The sequence below is a fragment of the Leptidea sinapis genome, chromosome 3, assembly GCF_905404315.1.
Source record: "Leptidea sinapis chromosome 3, ilLepSina1.1, whole genome shotgun sequence".
In the NCBI taxonomy this organism is placed as follows: domain Eukaryota; kingdom Metazoa; phylum Arthropoda; class Insecta; order Lepidoptera; family Pieridae; genus Leptidea; species Leptidea sinapis.
The window spans coordinates 5,444,928-5,466,971 of record NC_066267.1 but is presented as its reverse complement, the minus strand read 5'-3'; the positions used below and the strand labels follow the sequence as shown (position 1 = coordinate 5,466,971).

Sequence of the window (22,044 nt, the reverse complement as noted above, 5' to 3'; positions counted from 1 at the left end):
GGCGGAATTAACACTAAAGAAAACTCAAATAATTTATATGTAATTTAAAAAGAAAAATATTAAAAGTTTATCAAGCATCATTTCAGGAGAGAAATGAGAAAATGGTGAGTACCATTTCATTCCAAAGTAGTCCGTCCTTGTAACCGAAGCTTCCAGATGCCAATGTGATCACCACATAAACTCATCATGCACCATAAACAGCCTGGAGTAACTCAATCACTCAATTAGTATACCTGTTATATTATATGATTAGTTCCTTAATTAGAAAAAAAACTTTAAATACACAATTTATTAAAAATTAAGAGTTACTTAATTAAGACTTATTACTTGATAACTGAATATTGTCATATATCTAGTTTATTTTGATCCATGAAGTAGTTTAAAAAATTTAAAATATATGAATTACATATACAACTAAATGTGCATTTAAAGATTTTCATATAATAGAAGATATATATTCAAGAAATATGCATATTATGATAGTTAAAACTTTAATATTATATTTAAAAAAAAAAAAGAATTTGATTGCATAGAGTAAGTTGATACTGATGACCTAAGAATCAATACAATATAACAACAGATTTTAATTTTATGCTATTCATATTTCTAATATTATTCCAACAAATTGATATTTGATAAAAAAAAAATATATATTCCCAAATCTTCAATTATTTGAAATAGGTAGTATGTACATGCATCATATTAATCCATTTGAGAAAGACTTGAGGAGAATATGTGTAAAATGATATTAAAAATAACAATTCGTTAGAGATGACCTTATGTAAATTATTCCAAAAATAAACAAAAGCGCAAAAATTTCGTCTGTAAAGACATTGGCAAAGCGACGAAGCATCTCATGCGCGCCTTCGCTTACCTGACCGAGTTTTCGTACGATTTCCTCGTCTGCGCTTAGGTACACGACCAACACGCACTCCAGACATTTTTTAACCAAGAAAAAATATCAAATATGGCCTTGAAGTATATTACCACAATAATTCAATCACTTTTATTACCACACATAAAACTATTTTGTTGATCAATAGTACGTTATCTTCAATAGCAATAGTTGTCACTAATAATTAGTCTTGTCTGTTTTATTTTGAGATACCATAAAAGAGCACATTACAGTAAGATCACTATTGAGTAAGTGTTTGTACTTCGTTGATCGTTCAGTGAAAATTTAAATTTCTTATTAGGATCATAAAATTTTTACATTTCAGTAGGTAGTTACTTCAATTAAATGCAGTATGCAGTGAATGCACGGTGGTCGGTGCAGCATCTCCTATTATAAATTATAACTACATATTATTATTTAATACCTATTAGTATTAACCTACTACTCAAAGAATATTTTTGCTACTACTAGAATTAGAATTAGAAATCGGAAAATGTAATTTGACATTGACGATTGACAATGACATTTGGATGAGATTTTTTTTATTGTTATTTTTTTATATTCTAGCACTGAACAGTCGCTCAGAATACCGGCGTGAAGTAGCGGACTAGTGCTGCTATGTTTCGCATAGGTAAGTGTCGAGAACCGGAGGCCATCCCCCCACCCCCCACCCGAATATGATTGGCTCTACCAGGATCGGAGAATCCCTCTCCGAGCATTCTCGCTCGGGCTGGCCGTCGTATTCTGGGGAGGGCACAGAACCGTGCATGTCCGAGTACAAACGAGGCATTAACACCACGGCATCCCGTTCCACACTCAACGTGGACTTTTGCAGTATCAGGGGAATTCACTCCAATATAAACGCCGTCCACCACCACCTTGAGACGGCGCGGCCAGCCTTGTGTTTCCTTAGATGTTTCCTGCAGATATCTCGACCTAGCGATACATCATATTTAACGTACCCCGGGTACAAAATTGAGCATAATTTTTTGCCTCATGCCGGGGTATGTGTGTACGTTAGGGAGGATATCTGCTGTCACCGTCTCGGCAATTTTGAGGGTGGGACCTGTCTACTCTTTGGCTCCGCGTAGATTTAGAGGATCTCGTCCGCATCTATGCGTGTGTTTACAGGTGCCATAATGGTAACGCAGAAACGGATCACCTCATGGGCTACGTTCAAGCGGCAATTGACAACGTGCTTGTACAGATCCCCTCCGCTGAAATCGTAGTCTAGTGTGATTTTGAGCACAATGCCGAATGGCTTGGATCACGTACCACAGACTATGACGTGCATAATTTTGCATTGGCATATGGTCTGTCCCAATTGGTTTAGTAGCCAACGCGGTTCCCGGATGTGGATAGTCACATGTCGTCCTTACTAGATCTTCTGCTGACACACATTTGCTGACTACACATCCTGATAGTTACCAGGTCTCTGTCGATGTTCCTCTCGGATCGTCCGACCATTGCCTGGTCAGGAGTGTAGTGCCTATCCAAAGCCAACGTCGCAGACCACCAGCGACCCGCCGCGTCTGGCACTACAAGTCAGCAGATTGGGATAGGATGCGTTCCTTTTTTGCATCCTAGCCTTGGGGCAAGATTTGTTTCCCTTCAGATGATCCTAGTGCCTGCGCCGTTGCAGTAGCCAATATGATACTGCAAGGCATGGATATTTTTATACCAAGCTCTGTAGTACCGATGGGTGGCAGATCACAGCCCTGGTTCGATGCGTCAGTTAAAGCAGCATCTCACTGCAAAAAACAGGTGTATCGATTTTTTAAGCGGCAAATCGCCCGGCGTACAGCTCAACTTATTATTACATCTCTAGGCTTGATATTGCTCCGCAGAGATATTAACTTAGAAAACTGCAAATTCACTGCAACGCAACGCCTGTCAATATTATGAGTGTATTAAATTTTATTTTCATTTTATTAAATAAGATTCTGCTTATATACTCAAGTCGATCAGCTTAAAGTGAAATTCATATTGTATAATATGATACCTATTACATTGGTAAGCACTTCATTTTTAATATTCTAAGGTAGCCCCGTCTTGCGTAATTTACCTATTGATTTATTTTAGAGCATTGGCAACAAGACCATCAGCTCAAACCAATAAAAGAAGAATGTTTAAATAATATTTCAAAATATACTCGAATAAAAAAAAATCCCTTAAGTTTATGGGCAAACTTGATGTAGTTTAAACTTAGACCTCCATTCTATTCTATTCTTTCTAGTGGCTTCTGCAGTGGAAGGGGCACCACAACTCGCCAATGTCACGTTTCAGTAGACCAACAAGCTGAGTGTGTCATTTGATCGGTGTAAACGAATTTATAAGTGATTATAGTAATGACCGGTGCCCAGAATCAAAACAGATTTATTTTCTTATTATACCTGAAACAAATATACATGCTGTTAGATTATAATGGACAAACACTGATAATCTTACTTATATAACACATTTATTGTGTTAGTTATAACTTAATATTATTCTGTTTAATATATTTACAAAAGGAGTTAAAACAAAGGTGAGGAGGCATTTCATGGAGGTGGGGCGGGGGATTTCAGGAGGTATAAAGTTGTACAAGGAAGACTTCATTAAAGGGCAATTAAAGAATAAATGGTGTACACTTCCCTCATCAAGTCCACACTCACATAGAGAATGGTCTCTAATTCTTAATTTGGCTAGGAATACTGGAGTGCAAGAGTGGTTTAAGCGTAACCGGCAAACTGTTGATATTATTGATTTATTGGGGAATCTAAATTTCGAGAACCACGGTTTTGAAGGGATTACAGGTTGTATATCACCATAAAAGACGCCTTTAGAAGTTTTAGAAACCTGCCAGATGTTTGACCACCTCTCAAACATATTTATTTTCAAGGTGGAGCACAAATCATGAGAGAAGATTTGAGAATGTTGTTGGGAACCTGTATGAGCAGCTGACCTGGCACAAGCATCAGCATTTTCATTGCCGATTATACCTGCATGGCCTGGTATCCATGCTAGAACTATGTTGATGTTGAGATCATAGCACTCTTTCAAGTTTTCTCTTATCTTAAGTATAATTGGAATCCTACTTTTTGAGCGAAATGGATTTGAGAGGATGGATTGAAGGCAGCTTTTGGAGTCTGATATTATAATAGAATTGTTTAGGCCATGAGACTTAATAAATAAAATAGCTTCTAGTATAGCAATTGCTTTCCCTGTGAATACCGAAGTGACAGTTGGGCAGCTATAACTTAATACAATTCTTGTGGAGGGGATCCATACTGCAACACCAACTGGGCTCATGTGTGTTTTAGAAGCATCAGTGAAAATCTTATGCCAATTTTGGAAATCTGAATGCATAACATGAGGAAATGTTTTGTTAGCTTCTATGGTGAACTTATTAATGCCCAGATCTAAAATTATTAAGGGTTGGAGGGTGAGTGCATTGAAAGGCATGGAGAATAGGAGAAATTTCGAAAGTTGAAAAAAGGGGTTAGGGAGTTGAGAGTACAATAGGTAACTATGGGCAAGACATGATCTCTTATCTTGAGAAATTTGGTTATTGTTGTATAGGCCAACTAATTGATCTAATTTATGCAGCAAAGAACGATAAAACGAATTCCGCTAATTTAAAAAACAGTTTATAAGCGAGGAACTGTCGACGAAGCGAGAGGGGAGGTTCTACACACTCGACCTGCATAGCATTAATAGGACTAGATTTCATAGCTCCTAATATAATGCGCAAACATTTTGCCTGTAATTTGTCTAACTTATCTAAACCTGCCTTATTGCCTGGAATCAAAAGTAACGTGCCATAATCCATGTGGCTACGAATTATGGCATTGTAAAGCAATCTTTGGGTGAAGGGGTGAGCCCCCCACCAAACGCCAGATAATGAGCGAAGGATATTAATATTTTTTTCACACTTTTGGGAGATGTAGTTAAAGTGCTTTACACCTGTCAATTTTTGATCCAAATCCAATATTGTAAATTTTGACTTTGATTACAGGGAGACGTCTTTTGTTGGTGAATAAAACTACCCTACTTTTGGAAGGTGATAGTGTTAGCCCATGTTGCAAGAGGTATGATGAGAGATATTCTAGAGCATGACTTAAACGATTAGAAGCCTGTATAGACTTATCAGAAGTATATAGAACAATATCATCTGCATATTGCAAGATTTGGCAAAAGGGGGTAACTGTGCTAGAAATATCAGAGGTATACAGGTTGTATAGTAAAGGACTGAGAACAGAACCTTGAGGTAAACGTTTCCAAACTGATTTATGAGGTAGGTATGAGGATGGGCCTTTAATGGTAATTGTTCGCTCAATTAGCATATTGCACATGAATCGAGTTAACTTCGCTGGAATACTCAGCTGAATGAGTTTGCTCCTGAGCAGAGGAAGAGACACGTTATCATATGCGGATTCTATATCTAGAAAAACTGCCAAAAGAGGTTCTTTTTGGAAAAGTGCTAATCTTATATCAGTGGTAAGGATACCCAAGCTATCTAATGAGCTCTTCCCCTTTCTGAATCCATACTGGGAATCGGAAATGAGGTTATTGTATTCAACAAACCACTCAAGTCGATGTTTAATCATATGTTCACATATTTTTGCAAGAGCAGATGATGGGGCAATTGGTCTATGACTGGTGGCTTTAGATGGACTCTGACCTGGTTTGAGTATAGGAATGATCACTTGATTTTTTCCAAGATGGAGGAATGGCACCGACATCAAATAGGTTATTGATAATTTTGAGATAGTATTCTTGGGATCTGATTGAAGATTGTTTAAGGAAAGAATAGGGGATGCCATCGGCCCCGGGAGAAGTGTCAACTAAGCCATCCAATGCCAGAAGAAGTTCTGAAAAAGAGAAAGGGGAGTCTAAACTATGAGTTGATGAGAGAGGGATTGGAGGTGAAGGGAGATAGTCTTCATTAGGAACTGAAGGGGTGACAACCTATCTGCAAAGGATTCAAGCCATACAGATGGATCTACACTTCATCATGGAGTCATGCTCCGAAGGATTGTAAGAACCCCTAAATTTTTTAACTTGTTTCCATACAATTGTAGATGGAGTACAGGGAGATAAGCTCTGGCAAAAATTGATCCAACCTTGTTTTTTCTTTTTGGCAAATAAATTAGTGGCCTTGGCAGCAGCTTTTTCATAATTAATGAAGTTGGTCAAAGTCATGCTCCTATTATATGTTTTTTCTGCTAATTTTCTATCCTTAGCAGCCTTGGTGCATTCTGAATCCCACCAAGGAGTTGAAACTTTACTATTGGATGGTTTTTTTATGGGAAAATTTTGGTTAGCACTAAATATCTAATTAATCTAAACTCTGCTAATTTATTATAATTTTCAACAGCATTTGAATGGTTAGGATTGCGAAAGCTTAAAATTTTTTCATCAAGGCAAGTGGAAAATTGCTGCCAATTAGCATTTGTTAATCTGTATTTGAGAGAAGGGGAAAAATTTTGAGCAGGGATTACTTTATCAGGTAATGAAATGATAATAGGATAGTGGTCACTGCCATTGGAATTTTGAAGGATGTTCCAAGAAATAAGAGAAGCAAGACAAGGAGAACATAGGGTCAGGTCAACTGCACTTTTTGGATTTTGAGAAGGAGCAACCCTCCGGGTTGGAGAGCCATCATTTATTATGCAGAGATTACATTTATCAAAAATATCAAGAAGGGAAAGAGAAAAATAATCAGTAGTGCTAGAGCCCCAAGACATGTGATGTGCAATTAAATCTCCCATTAGAATCATAGGAGAGGGAATAGACGAGATTAAATGGAGAATGTCTGCAATCATAGTTGAACGAGGTTGAGGGATGTATATAGAGACCATGGAGATGTTCAAAACTTTTGCAGCAACAATATTTATACCAGGATGTTGGTTTGGAAGGATTATTGGGGAAAAGGGAAGGGTGCGTCTTATAAATAAGGCACAGCCTGCGCCAACACCATCTGCTCGATCATCCCTGAGGCATGCATAGCCCGGGACCCTGAAGTGTGATCCAGGGGCTAGCCATGTCTCAGATATGGCGATGGCAGAGGGAAGGTATTTATTTATAAGATGAATAAGGCTTGGTTTCCTAGGAGTAGGCTTCTGGTGTTCCATTGAAAAATGGTCACTGGGGCAATAATCGTTACAAAGGGATAAGATGTGAGATAGTTTATGGGCAACGTTTGACGGTTATGTTAAGAGTGTTACTTGATATGAGTGATATGAGAGTTAGAATGAGTGAAAGGAGAACCTCCAGGAGGTTTTCATTCTGTACTGTAGAGGAGGGAATAGACTGATGCATTAATGCTGAGCCATTGGGGAACACTGAAGGTACCTCAGCAATAATGGCCTGATGAGCAGCTTTATCATAGGACTTGCTTAATGGGGCTCTAGAGTGTGGAAGAGAAGTAACAGTTTTGCTATATGAGGTAGTGGGAGCAGAAGGAATACTAGTCTGGCTCATGTGGGTTGTAGGGGCATTATGGGATGAGGAAGGATTACTGAGAATTTCTGTGAATGGCCTTGTAGATTTTGGGCAACGCTTTGCTGCCTCTACATAAGAGATGTTCTCTTGCGACATTATTATTTTAATTGTTCTTTGCCTACCATGTTCAGGACAACCTTTATTGGTGGAAAAATGTTGTCCAGAACAATTAATACATAGAATGGTGGGGAAAAGGTAAGTTTCTACTGGAAGGGAGTTATGAAACAGGAATATTCTGGTAGGGAGTGATTATCCTTGGAAAGTAATAACTATAGTTTGGGTTGGGATTTAACAAGAAAGAAACTTTATTATCCTCAATAACTTTTCTTTTGAGTCTGCGAGCTTTTAAAATCTTTCCACAACCTGTGGAAAGATCAACTGACTCGACAAACCCATTCATGGATAAGTCCACCGGAACCTGGCGGACAATACCCGTCTTTGTAATATTATAATTAGGTATATTTGCTTCATATTTGTTTGCAGTTAAAAGTGGGTTATCTAAAAATTTGTTGGCATCTGAAACTGATTTGAAGATTACTGCTATTTTATTCCTACCAACTTTTTTAATACCATCCGGGCATATATTGGCAACTTTATGTCTGTGTAAATGGACCTTTATCTAATGAGGTGTATTCTTTAATCCCCACAACTAAAGTTGGGTGATTATATATATTCTGTATGGATGCAGAAGCCATATCGGTATCAATAATTGTCTTTTTAGAGACTGCGTTTGCGTTATGTGTTGCGCTGTCCTGTAAACGACGTTTCGATCCAGGTAATGGAACATCCGGAGGATCCGGAGGTTCTGGGGGGGTTATATCCATAATGGATAAGTTGGTAGTAAGTCTAAGTTAGTAAGCACGCAATTAAATATCTATGTTAAATTATTAATAAATACTTACTAGTAAAAAATACTCCACCACCAATAAGATAATAAAAACTGCTATACACAAGTTATTAATAGGCACTGTAAGAAAATGTAATTATAAACTGTAATAACACTCGACTAGCTACCGACCAATCTAAAACCCCTTGTAATTTGTTCAAAAAATCTAGACCTCCATTTTTCGTCATTATGTAATATGAAATGTCAGTGTCATATCATACGTCACAACCAGCTGATTGACACTGAAAACTAATTTTGAATGACATTATTTTCAGATTTATAAAATTAGGTAATTCTTACTAATATATAATTATTTGATATTGTTTGGACATTCATGAATATTATAATTAATCAATTGTCTTACTTTTAGTGATGCTCCGAAAAGTAGTTATTGGGTCAGGCATAATTGCCTTGATACCAACTGTAAATGCAGCCAGTCCTATTGATTCACAGGAACCCTTGCGCCCAGCTCTTATGAAACCTTCTGAACTTCCTATATATGAATCACCACATGCGGATTATAAGGAGTAAGTTCAAATTATTAAATATAGCAAACGAGATAGAGGCTTAAAAAATAGTGCATTTTTACATGCATACATACGTCGTGTAAACAGCACGGCTCCTTACCGTGCAAGCTCTCATGTATGTATTATCGAGGTACTAGACTGAAGACGTCGCTGTTTTGCGGCCGTGTTCACGTGAATGAGGCTATACAGTTGTCGCTTCAAAACCATGCTTACAGTGGATAAGCACAGTCAATATAGTAGCTTATACATTTCTATTTACCACAGCATGGATATTAAATATAAAGTGTACTATACATAGATACAGCATGATAATGCCAACAATAATATAACAAAAATCAGATTTGTCATAAATTTTCAGACCTGAAAAAATGTGCATCTCATAAGTACTTTGTAATTTTTCTTTATGGAAAGCATTCTGTATTTACCTACTTTCTTAGTTATTTAAAAAAAATGATTGGATTTGTGCAAGTTGTTTCTTTATCAATTTAACACAGCAGAATTCTTCCATTTCTTCATTTCCGTATTTCACTTACATTAATTGAAAGCCTTTCTTTGGTAATTTGTCACTAATAGGCTACTTTATACATTTACTAGACTTTGATGAATTATTTATACTCCTATTAGATAACAGAAAATAATGTTTAGCTCTATTTCAGTCATATAGAGGCCTTAAGTAAGGTTCACAAACCCAGCTATTTAAAGTCAATTCTCCAGCCCCCTGTGAGTGCAGTCAGGGAAACATTCGAGACTGGTTTGGCACACAGCACCTCCTTGAAGTACAGAATATCAGATCACTATCATGATGTTAAGGATAAAAGTGAATGTGAGTTCCACAATGGAAAATTAATGCTTTTTTTATATGATTACTAATCATACAGCAAAAATATGTCGTAGGTATCACTTAAAAGTCTAGTAGTACATTTCTCTCTTGCAGAATACAGTTTTAAACCATTAAAGGAATGCAATAGGACAACACTAAGCATCTAAATATTTAAATTAATCAATCATTTTGTATGGAGCATGTCACACTAGAGTATCGCTGCACTGTATGTCGTGGCAGATGTGCAGAGAGAATATTTTAATGCATAAACATAGCGCCATGATGTGTAGTGCAGTGACACTCAGTGCGACACAGTATAGGTGCATTGCTTCAGTACGCATACTGTTAATTATTCAATTTATAGAACTTTGTTTTCAACATTTTTAAATAAGTGTGAAAATGTGCAGGCGAGGAAATAAATAGTGATATTCGCCTTCTTGATAGTGTGACTTTGGTTACCATTCAGCAATCCATTTCATCTTATTTTTTTTCCATAACTTGTTTTTCTTCTGCTCATCATGTAATGTTGCTCTCAGGCAAACTGGTACATAAATGAGCAGAGTTGCCGCTTATTGCAGTTGTAATGTGATAGGTACCGTCTAGTGATGTGAAGCGGAAGCTGTAATGTATTCTGGCCTTTAATATGAATAATGAAAATGTCTTTTGAAGGAGACTGATCATATTCCTTTGACATGGTTTTTTTAAACAATTATAATTGTGATATTTTTTGAGAACATTGTTCTACTGTTCGAGGGGGCACACTGAAATGATCGGGAATAAGAAGAACCACATGCACGGTATAGCTAAATTGTATTTTTTTTGTTTTTCGAAGTATTCTGCGTTCAACTTAATGCACATGTTGACAAAATGGCTGACCGTGTAGTAAATCTTTCATTCTGGGGAATGTAAAGAAATCATTTCGGCTCAGGTCAGGAGTGTACGGAGGATGGTCCATCAGCTAGACGTTTTCCTGCTTCAAAAAATCATTTCTTTTCCGAGCCGTATTATCGTGATGTAAGATGATGCGACGTTTCGGGTTATTTTTCGGAGTTCGGCTCAGCGGTAACTGTTCTACGTTACTGTAAAGGAATATTAGCAACATGCCCCTTTTTCGAGACAAACGTTTTCAGACCATTTTCTTTGACACGCTGCAGGAGCGAACCACTTTCTTTGGTTTGACCTCGTCTTCGCAGACCCAAACTGCTGACTGATGTTTTCTTTCAGTTCGTAAGAATAATTAGAAGTCTATTCTCGCGCTCAAAGATTCAACCCAAAAAAAAATAAACTCCTCGAATTTATGATACAAGAATTTCATAGCTTTGGCCTTAAACATACTCTATTGAATTTTCTATTATCAGCTGGGTGCCTTCTTGTATGCCAGACGCGCCTTAATCATCCATTTTCTTCGATTTGGGTTTTAAAGATAGATTACATTTGTCACCATCAACCCAGGGGAAACGCCAATAGATGCAGGTGTATTCCTGCAAGCAGCCTCCTGAATGATACATGTTAGATATTTTGTGGCATCCTTAACATGGGGATTTTAAGTAAGAGATCCTACGGTTAATATTCTCTTCTGGGAATAATAATCCTTAAACGAAGGCCGATTGGTTTTATAATTGTGGAGTGACTCGGGTTTTTGGGTGGTAAGGATTGTTGTAGAGATGTTAAAGAGTACTTTCGAATGGTCTGAGGTGCTGGTAAGACAGCTGGAGCTAATAAAGCTAAGTTTTAAAACGAGATACACTTGGATATAAAAAATATTCTAGTAGATCAGGCTGTAGTAGCAGGCATTTTGCGTGTTCGGTAGGCCAATATGTTGGTTCGACAGTCCCAGTGGGTATATTGGGCGTTTCAGGCCCCACCAGCAATAAAGCGATGGCCTAAAGTTAGTAAGTACTGTGAAAAGGAATATAGTAGTAGAAATACAGTGAATTTACCCCTCTTATCTTCAACGGATACTGAAGTAACTTGGAGGTAGTCTGTTTCATAGGTAGGTAGCCGGCGGTGTTTGATAGAACTCTTACAGTTGCAGTGCCACCATGGGCAGTTCCATCAGGGTGATTGGTGAAATATATTATAAAGCCTGGATTTTTTATGTTGATTCTACTTGTAAAGTGAGATTCAGGAATCAGGACTATGGCTAGTATTTGCAGTTATATGAGTAGTTTGACTTCGGGTTTTCCATTCCATTTATATTCCAGGTTTCCAACCTCAATATGTGTATCAAGGTCAATATATTTACTACTTTGCCTGTAAGACTCATCATTAAGAATTTATAAATACATGTTCTTTTTATTAAATTTAAACTCGTAGTTTTTTGTGGGTAATTTAAAATTTTGAAATACTAATATAAATATTTTTACATTTATATTGTTTATTGTTTTCAATTTTTCTCTTGTCTACTTCAATATTTTTAACAACTTATTTAATAATGTTTTAATATTAATTTGCTAAAATGTATGCTCTGTTTACTTGATGTCGATTTGCACCTAAAATTGGGGTGTCACCTAAAAAAAAATATCTGTGTTAGTTATTCAAGAATTATTTTGATGCTCACCCTGGAACAAAAAAAAATATGTTTTAGGGATCTTTCAATATCTCAGGGAAGAGGAAAATAAGCAACAGAGGTATGGAGCAGTTGGTATGGGAGGACTAACTGGTTTTATATTTGGACTGAGAGGAGGTTTTTTCAGGGTTGGTAAAAAACTTATTGATATAGTTGAAGTTAATTATTACTTTAAGATGCCTTATAACACATAAACTGCTAAAACACATGGAATAATTTGTTTTACTTACAAAGCAACTGCTGCACACCATAATTATTAAGTGTATTAACACCTATAGGGTAATTTTAGTTACATGTCACAACACTATATTATGGTTTTCGTTGAGTGTTATGGTGCGTAAATACTGCTAAAACGTACCATGAAATGTATCATTCTAAGTACCTTTCATTGCATGATGGGTGAACGTATAGCGCGCTCATACCGCACATTCACTATGAACCTGCCGCGTACGTCTGTTTTCGCCATTCGGCCGCGAACGCTCGCCTTTGTGTTCGTTCGAGAAACTAACAAATAACGAGTCGGTCCGAGCGTAGCTTGTAAGGCCATTTTCATACGTCCCGGTTGCCGGGTAGGCGGCGCCGACTGTCCACTAACATATTCAGCTTTATACAAATGATTTAAGTTTTCTTTAGTGTTAATTCCGCCAATATTTGTTTTATAAAACACGTGTAGCACGTGTCGAATTGTTTTATAAAACACGTATAGCACGTGTCGAATTGTTTTAAAAAACAAATATTGGCGGAATTAACACTAAAGAAACTTAAATCATTTGTATAATTATGGATTTCCGCAAAGTAACGCCTAATTCAATAAATTTTCATATTCACCTTTCACATGACCCGATTTTGTCTCGAGTAGCGTCCTTACCGTCGACTCTTACAGTTAATTACTATATGAATTTTGTACCGAAGATACTATCGCCGGAAGAGAAGAAGGAACATGATCTATACATCACTGTGGGTGCCGGCTTACCGATATCCGGCCACCGGGCGCATAGTGGTAGATCCGGCGAGCACCCAGCTACAGCCTTCCCGCAAATTTATGCCGCTAAGTATGAAAGTACTACCGGCATACACGGTAGCTCGTAGTAGTAGTATACACGGCAACCGGGACCTATGACAAGGCACTAATGCTCATAGCTTGCGCGTGAAATGCACATTTCGCACGCACAAGCCGTCCATACTATGAGAAATTGTTACAAAGTGTGTTGTTACCTTTCATGATACATTGCAGCGATGTGTACGATGAATTCTTTCGTTGCATGATACATTTCATATTACGTTCCACCATTCTGTACGCACCATTAACAATGTCGAATATCTACATGAGCTAATTTTATTGTCTTTCAACATACAAAATTCTTATTGAAGTAATCGGAATCGGCTATCGAAGGCAAAGTATGTGGTCAAATTTGAATGAAACAATATTTATTTACTTCTTACAGGTTTTATTTACAAAAATATATAAAACCTATTTACTTAGTTAACCTTCACCTTAATTAGATTTTATTTTTTATAAGAAATGTTAATTGATTTCAGAGGGCATTATATGCTGGTATCGGAACAACAGTGATGGGATATACATGTTTCCCAGAAGATACCAAAAGAATAATGAGTGAAAATGGAACACTAGCCAAACAATACATGAACATTGCATATAATTTCTTGTATGGAGGTAATCAGGAAATTTTGCCGATTTAAACTAAACTTCTAATATTTACCTTAAAACTTAAATTATATCGGCCTTACAAATAAACTTGGTATAAAGTTATAACTAAGCATAAACAAAGAGTATGCAAAATGTTTACAATATCGTTGACAACAATGTCAATACAATAATAATTCTGAAGTTTTCCTAATGACAAGCTGCCTTGCAAATAAACGCGGGAAACGTTATACGTCCGAACAAACCATTCGTAAGCAAAATGTCTATTTGTAAACATTTTACATATTCTTGGTTTGTGTTTAGTTATAACCTTATGCCAATTTTATTTGTAAGACCGTATAATATGTATATAATAATGGCAAAGATGAATAATGATGAAGAAGGCTGGTCCATGCTTCATCTCGTGAACGGATGCTGCTTGTGTTGCCAGTTCGACCTGTTCTAGTTAATGAATCATTGTATTTGTTGGATGCGATTAGAGTGGCCGTTGAGTTTCTTGTATGTTCTTCTCACGTGCTCCACTTTTACCGAACATATGGTAGATTCAGTAATTTTATAGAAATATTTATAGTGACGATTCACGCGCTTATTTTAAGTCTAATTGAATAACGATTATTTGACTTTGATTAATATGTTAAATTATGAATGACTTACGGTCGTTCCCAATATTCAGTCTATCTCTTACTTGAGATAATAATCGTAACTATCGTTGCCTTTTCTGTCCCAATAAACTTAACGACGGAAACTCACCTTATCCGTACACGCTGTCTGTCAATGGGACGACGTATAGCTTACCAGCGATAGAAGTTTGTATGGAAATTGCAATTTACGCGTCCCAATATAAGGCGGTAAGAATGACTTATCGGGTATATTGGGACAGCTTCAGATTATTGACAGCAAATTACTGACAGTAGAAGGTAGTAATTTATCTCTATCTGTAGATAGTATATTGGGAACGGCCGTTAAAGGGGGACACTATTGGCATTTTTACATATTATGTTTATAAAATTATTCTTAGGACACAAATATAATTTGCTAAAAACACTTTCACAGTACTTTTCCTAAAAATATTAAGATTGAAATGATAGCTACGTTAGATAAGTTTTTTAGTTATTATAGTATAACGGTAATGTTATTATATAATTTACTTTTTATTTGTTCATAATAAACTTATATTTTAAGTGCTTTAAAAAATCCTCGAGATACTGGACATAATTCTGAATTTAATGAGTTGTCACACATACTTTCCGGACATACATATTTTTGAACTTGTTGACTAGCCTATAAAGGTTGAAAACATTTTTATAATAAAGCTAGAAGTTTATCTTACCTTCTTCGTTTAATATTTATTTAAATATTTTACCCCGTCACTTCGACCGCGTAGACAGAGGACTGACCACGTAGTAGCGACATTTCAATTAAATTTTTAAAATTATAGAACGCTTATAACATGTGCTGTCGCGACACTTTTTATAAATAACGATGCGTTCTGTAAAGTCGGTGTACATTATTTTTATTCTATTACAAATAGTTTTTGCAGCGGACGCGATGTAAAAATGTTTTAGGTATTTTTTTACACCTCGAGTTACATTATTGGAGTTTTAATAAGGATCCCAAAATTTTTTGACACCCATGGATAGTGTAGCTTCCCAATAGTGTGAGAATTGATTTTTGTTTCAAATCGGTTTAGTTTCGGAGCCTATTCAATGCAAAAAAACAAACAATCGAATCTTTTCTCTTTATAATTATATAAAGTAAATAATTATATATATTAGTTTGTGTTATTGCCACATGCCAATTTATATTTGAAAAGGTTAGGTACTGTTACTGTAAAGTGAATGTATATCAACTATGATATCGCTACTCTTTGCCGTCATAATGTTTTTTTTTATTAAGTAATATTCTTGTTTTTTAATGAGTTTAGCTGATAGCCATAATGCCAATGATCAAACGAATAAAAAGTGACGGGTTGTGAAAGAAGTGAAAACTTGAACATTAACGTTGTGCATTTATGAATATTTTGGGAATGTTAGTTATGTTAGCGAATAATTTCGCACAAATTGCTTTATTTATAAGTACCTACTAGCATTTATGTAATAAAATAAAAAATACATTTATTGCACTATCGTACACTAATATGACCATTTATATTAGATATATAAAATTCTCGTGTCATAATGTTAGTTACTTTATTCCTCCGAAACGGCTTTACTGATTTTTACCAAATTTTATATGCATATTCAGTAGGTCTGAGAATAGAGAGAGGGTGGTCCTCTCCTAAATGTTTTATATAATTTTTTTGGACGTAATTTTTCGTTATTATTTTTTTATGGTACAACATTAAAAAATACATGCAACCCTAAATGTTCAACCCTCTACGATCAACCCCTATTTATGTATCGCGATTTTTTATTAATCTGTTCCATCCACAAATCCGCTATAGGGTTGCAAGATGGCTATGGAGCAATACTTACAATAATTGTAGTACAATAAATTTGGTAGGTCTGAGAATCGGTTGTATGTACTTTTTACACCCCAATTTTTTATCACTTTATATATAGCAATATAACGTTTCCTGGGTCAGCTAGTATTAGATAAAACATTTAGCACTTCAGAACGAATACAATTATTTTACATTAAAAAGTATATCTCTCAACAACATTAACTTTCATCCATAATTACAACGACTGTCTTAGGAATCTTCGATCAGGACACGTGTACTGACGCGAGTTTAACATATTTTTATATCCATCCCAAGAAAAGTGCTCTACGCCGCTAAAGGAGTTTTCACTTCAAAATTTGATTGCATGTTAAAATATGTGTATGTTTAATGTATTTATAAATAATGTATTTCTTCATCATCAGTTAAACCAGGAGATCCTCAGCTGGAGATCAAGTTCCCTGAGATATCTTTTCCTAAAGATTTCGCAGAGTTTCTTGAGATGAGTGTGTCACTTGCATCAACTATGAAACAAGCGATAATGCCACCACCAAAAGAAATAGGGGACAAACAACCAGACCAGAAGGAATAGGTAGAAATTTGGCTTAAGGAATGGTTTTTCGCTCGTGTTTCATTTGAATGCATGTGACGAGCTTGCTATTTTCTCTTCATATTTTCATTTTGTTTGGTTGTTCACTGGAGATCAGATAAACCAACTCTTGAGCAATGACAATCTCTATTCTTAGAAAATTTATACGTCTAGATAGTCTCTTGCTGTAAGACAACCGATAAAAACCAGTGGGAGGCTCCTTTGCACAGGATGCCCGGCTAGACTATGGGTACCTCAACGGCGCCTATTTCTGCCGTGAAGCAGTAATATGTAAGCATTACTGTTTCGGTCTGAAGGGCGCCGTAGCTAGTGAAATTACTGGGCCAGTGAGAATTGTGTTAGTGTGCGTGAATTGCTCAAAATAGAGGTTAGCTGTTAAGTCAATTTTTTTCGACGTTTTTACAGATGTCAGTCTGTCTAGATGTATAAATATCTAAGACTCTATTAATATTCTATACATTATTCATGCTTGCTTCTAAAAGGAGGGTGCTTTTACACTCATTGTTCAATATGCACTAAACCACATATAATATCACACCAACATCACTTTCATTCAGTTAAGCCAATTTCTTTGTTATGTTTTAACTGCTTATATTAATTAATTTTATATAGTGCATAGATAGTCATTTTTAAAGCTCATTTTGAAAATTAATATGTAAACCTTTACTATTACCTTTTTTAATACTAGCACTAAGCTAAGTGGTAGTATTAGAAAAAGCTGCTATATTTAACAGATTATCATCAAGAATTTGATTCCTATATCTTTTACAGCATATGTTTAGTGTAAAATTTATATATTTTCTTGTTTCAGATAATACAGACATAAAGCAAAATAATGCAATAGAATATAGTGGATAAATTTATTCATCAGTGACACATTTATTAAGAAACAATGAAGTTGAACATTTTTCTTTATAAGCTATTTATTTAATACTAAAGTGTTTTAAATGATGATTAAAAACGTGGTATTTCAAAAATTATATTTTTTAATGGAATTATGCAAATATCATTTCTTCCCTGCGCTTCTTTGTTACTACAGTACCAGGCTTGTGTTGTGCTTCTGGGTGGTTCATTAGTTCTGGAGGACAAGTAGATGCAGAGCTTGCTAGTAACACTTGTTTTAAGTCATAGAATATGGCAGAATCTTCTTTTGTAACAAAAGAGACTGCTTTGCCAGTTTTTCCTGCACGTCCTGTACGACCAATACGATGTGTATAATCCTCTATTGACTTAGCCATATCATAGTTTATGACCATACTGACATCCTTGATATCAATACCACGTCCAGCTACATCAGTTGCAACCAATATATCCTTAGAACCATTCTTCAAACTCGCTAAAGCAAAGTCTCTTTGTTCTTGACCCTTACCACCATGCAAGGTACAAGCATTGAAGCTTAGTTTTTCTAAACCCTTTGCCAAAACATCTGCTCCCTTCTTTTGATTGACAAATATAATTATAGGAGGTTCAACTCCTCGTTGAAGGATTTCGGTAAGCTTTCTGCGTTTTTCATTCTCTCCAACCATGTACACAATTTGTTCAGTCCTATCTACTGGTTTACCAACAGATCCAATATAAACAATTGCAGGCCTACGTAGATAACTCCTTGCTAGACGTTCAACTGCTGGTGGCATAGTAGCTGTAAACATCACAGTCTGTCTGTATTTCTTCTTTGTGTTATAATTTGCAAGTAAAACTGCTGCGTCCTCAGCAGCATCAGAATCAGGCTTGATATTTGATACAGGCATGTATTCAAGAATTTTTTGTACATCCGGCTCAAATCCCATGTCAATCATGCGGTCAGCCTCATCAAGAACAACATATGTACACCTGTTTAGCACTAGGTACCTGTTTTCTAGTACATCAATTAGACGTCCAGGTGTTGCAATAACTATCTCACAACCTAACCTCAACTTAAAACCTTGGTCTTCTCGTGAAAGGCCTCCTACAACTACTACTGAGGTAATACCTAATGGAATCCCAAATTTATTTGTTTCTTCTTCAATCTGCTGAGCCAATTCTCTTGTAGGAGCCAGTATAATAGCATAAGGTCCTTGATCAGCATCTTCCATTCGTTCACTCTTTGGTAAAGACTGAATCCATGTAAGCAATGGAATAAGGAAAGCCAATGTTTTACCAGAACCAGTTTCAGCAACACCTATAATGTCTCTGTTTTGGAGACCTATTGGAATAGCTTGTCTTTGAATTGGTGTTGGGCTTTTATATCCAACCTTATTAATAATATCCATTATGTCAGAATGAAAACCACCTTCTTTCCATGTCCTTATTGGATTTGGAATTCTGCCACCTTTAATTGTGATGTTGTAATCTTCTCTGAAGATACGCCAATCTCTTTCAGTCATCTCATCATGATCCTTTTCAGACCAGTGTCTATCATCCCACTTCTGTTTGTCTTCCTTCCGTTTAACTTTCTTTAACCTTAATTTTTCTTGTTCCTTTTCAAGTTCTGTTCTTCTTTTTTCTAATAAGTTTCCATAAAACTTGCTATAGTCTTTTTTTTGAGACTTGATATCAATACCAGCAATATGTCCTCGGCCAAAAAATTGGACTTGATGCCTTTCTTTGTATAGAGCATTGTAATCATTAGATGTATCTTCAGACGCATCCCAATCAAATACAAACTTCCGATCATTGAGCCTCCTTACCCTACGTTTCTTCTTAACAATACCAAGATAGCGGGCTTTTATTGCTTCTTCTTCTCTCTCTTTATCTTTGTTACTTATATCCTCATCTTTATCTTTCTTTTCATCTTTTCTATCAGACATTGACTTTCGTTCTTCATATTTTCTTTCTCTCTCTCTTTCCCTTTCCTCTCGATGCCTTTTCTCCTCTTCTCTCTTTGATGGTCCAGTTAAGTCAATAGTAGTTATAGTTGGTCGATCTGCTTTCATTGCCTCAACTTGTTCGCGACGTCTCTCGAGAGCTAGGGCTGCTCTTTGTTCTTTAGTCAAAAAAACAGGCTTACTGCGAGCTTCTTCTTCAGCCTTCTTTTTCGCCAATAATTCTTCTAGTGACAGTGGCTCTTTCTTAGCTTGTTTAACTTCATTTTTATTTAAACTGGAATCTTCTTCGTCTTCTTGTTTATTATCAGTATCTCTCTTATACTTACTTTTTTCTTTATCGTCATAACGTTTTTCTTTATCCTTACCATCGCGTTTCTTAGGACTTCTTGATCGGCCACGATCTTTTCGTCCCGGACTTTTAGATCTTTCCCGATCTTTTTTCGGACTTCGTGAACGGTCTCTGTCTTTTCTCACTGGACTACGGGAACGATCCCTGCGCCTTTTATCTCTGTATTGTACCTCACGATCGTCATACCTATCACGTCTGTCTCTATCTCTCGATCTAGAGCGTCGACGATCGGGGCTTCTAGCCATTCCCTTATCTAGCTTTAGAACGTGTTATAATACGAATCCGTATTTATATTTTATACGTAATACCTTGCGATGAATATCTAAATTATTCTAAATAGAAAAATATGGAATGCGTACCTACTTTAAATTATTGCTTGACTTGTGTCAAATTATAATAGACTAGACAGTAATACTGACCATTGACATTTGACAGATACAGAGAAGGAAATTTTTTTTCAGTCCTATCAAAATCTATGTAGTTTTTCAAATTTATTATTATTCTTACAGCATTAGTTTAGAGTGCCCGGAACGCGTCGGGTTAACTTTTCGGGAAACTAATCGCGCTCTATAATTGCGTATTATTTTACGTGTATAAATTGCTTATAATCACTATTATACCTCAGTGGTAGAAAATTTACCAGTGTTTTTTCTTTATAAATTTGGCATCGATCGAAATTTTATTAATATATTATCGTTAGTAATATTGTTTATTTGGTTTCGTCGTAGTTTTTAAGAAATAATAAAAGTTAATTCAGACTATGTTAAAAATATATATAAGTATAGATGAAGCTACAACCAGACTATGTTTTATATTTAATAAGTGAGTAGGTACAGTTTCATTTTAAAATTCTACTAAGTCGCATTATGCTCTGTAATTGGTAAACTACCACAAATAGCGCAAATACTACCCCTCCAAGTAGGAATGGATCTTACGTGTAATATTACAGTTCGGGGGACAATAACTTATTATAGTCAATGACAAATAACTGCGTAAATAAAATAGCAGTAATATTCGAACAAGATATATTTTGACGTACATGTAAAAAGTAACACTTACTGCACTACAAAAATTTGTTAATAATAACCCAATAACCTCATGAAAGTTTACCTAAATTGTCAATTCCTTTATATGACCTTCTACCGAAGGATGTCCCTCGCCCCATCAACATCCCTTTTCTTCTTACTTTATGCCATTCCCCTTTCATAAAGATTCTTTACAAATTTATTTCCCGCAATAATATTAAATTCTAATTTATATCCTCTATACTTTCTACGCTTCTATTAGGCACATATTCCCACTTACATTCACACATTTCTCCCTTAAACTTAGATTAGATACTAACAAGGTAGTTAATATTGTTGTGTTATGGGTGTTTATTACTAACCGTACTAACTCTTGTTGCCTATTCTTCAGTTCACAAAAAAACCACAGCTATATCAATCGATCATTTCCTTTTAAATCAGCTCTTTATATACTTCAATCAGCTAAATTAAAATAAAAAATCTCTCCACCTTGACGTTGGACGAATCGTCGACATTCAGTCGACGGAGCCAGTTACAAAAAAAATAGCAGTATCAAAAGTCAAAACAAAACAAAGATTCAAGAATTGTTTTGCCCTTAAATCTAAGTGGGGTATTTCTTATACCTAATCGAGTAAATTGTAAAATGATTTAAGGGTAAGGATTTAGAATCCATTGGCACGAATTTGAGGGGGGGAGGGGTCCACTTTACCCAGCACTCCCAGGGTGAGGAAACTTTTAGTTTCAGATTTAGATTTTTTTTATATCATAACCTCAAAATGTTCAAAAATTAATAAATAACTTTATTATGACATAATTTCGATACTTTCATTAATTAATAAATATATTTTAATTATTTTAATTTTTAAGTAATTACTCAAACTCGGTATATTTCTTTGAGTCTTCTAGATTCTGTTTTCTGAAATATTACTATCGGGGCTCATATTATGTATTTATGTTCTAACTTAAC

At 35.7% G+C, this 22,044-nt stretch overlaps 2 protein-coding genes across 2 annotated transcripts; one reads left to right on the top strand and one right to left on the bottom strand.

Moving 5' to 3' along the window:
• Window positions 1–8,420: 8,420 nt before the first annotated feature.
• On the top strand, window positions 8,421–17,894 carry LOC126979472 (uncharacterized). Its single transcript, XM_050828797.1, has 7 exons — window positions 8,421–8,556; window positions 8,638–8,794; window positions 9,451–9,617; window positions 12,202–12,311; window positions 13,723–13,858; window positions 16,715–16,881; window positions 17,711–17,894. The coding sequence occupies exons 2-6, from the start codon at window positions 8,640–8,642 to the stop codon at window positions 16,879–16,881; spliced, it is 735 nt and encodes a 244-aa protein (XP_050684754.1). The 5' UTR covers window positions 8,421–8,556; window positions 8,638–8,639; the 3' UTR covers window positions 17,711–17,894.
• Window positions 17,759–20,434, bottom strand: LOC126979391 (probable ATP-dependent RNA helicase DDX23). Its single transcript, XM_050828668.1, has one exon. The coding sequence runs from the start codon at window positions 20,295–20,297 to the stop codon at window positions 17,895–17,897; it is 2,403 nt and encodes an 800-aa protein (XP_050684625.1). The 5' UTR covers window positions 20,298–20,434; the 3' UTR covers window positions 17,759–17,894.
• Between the last annotated feature and the right edge of the window lie 1,610 nt (window positions 20,435–22,044).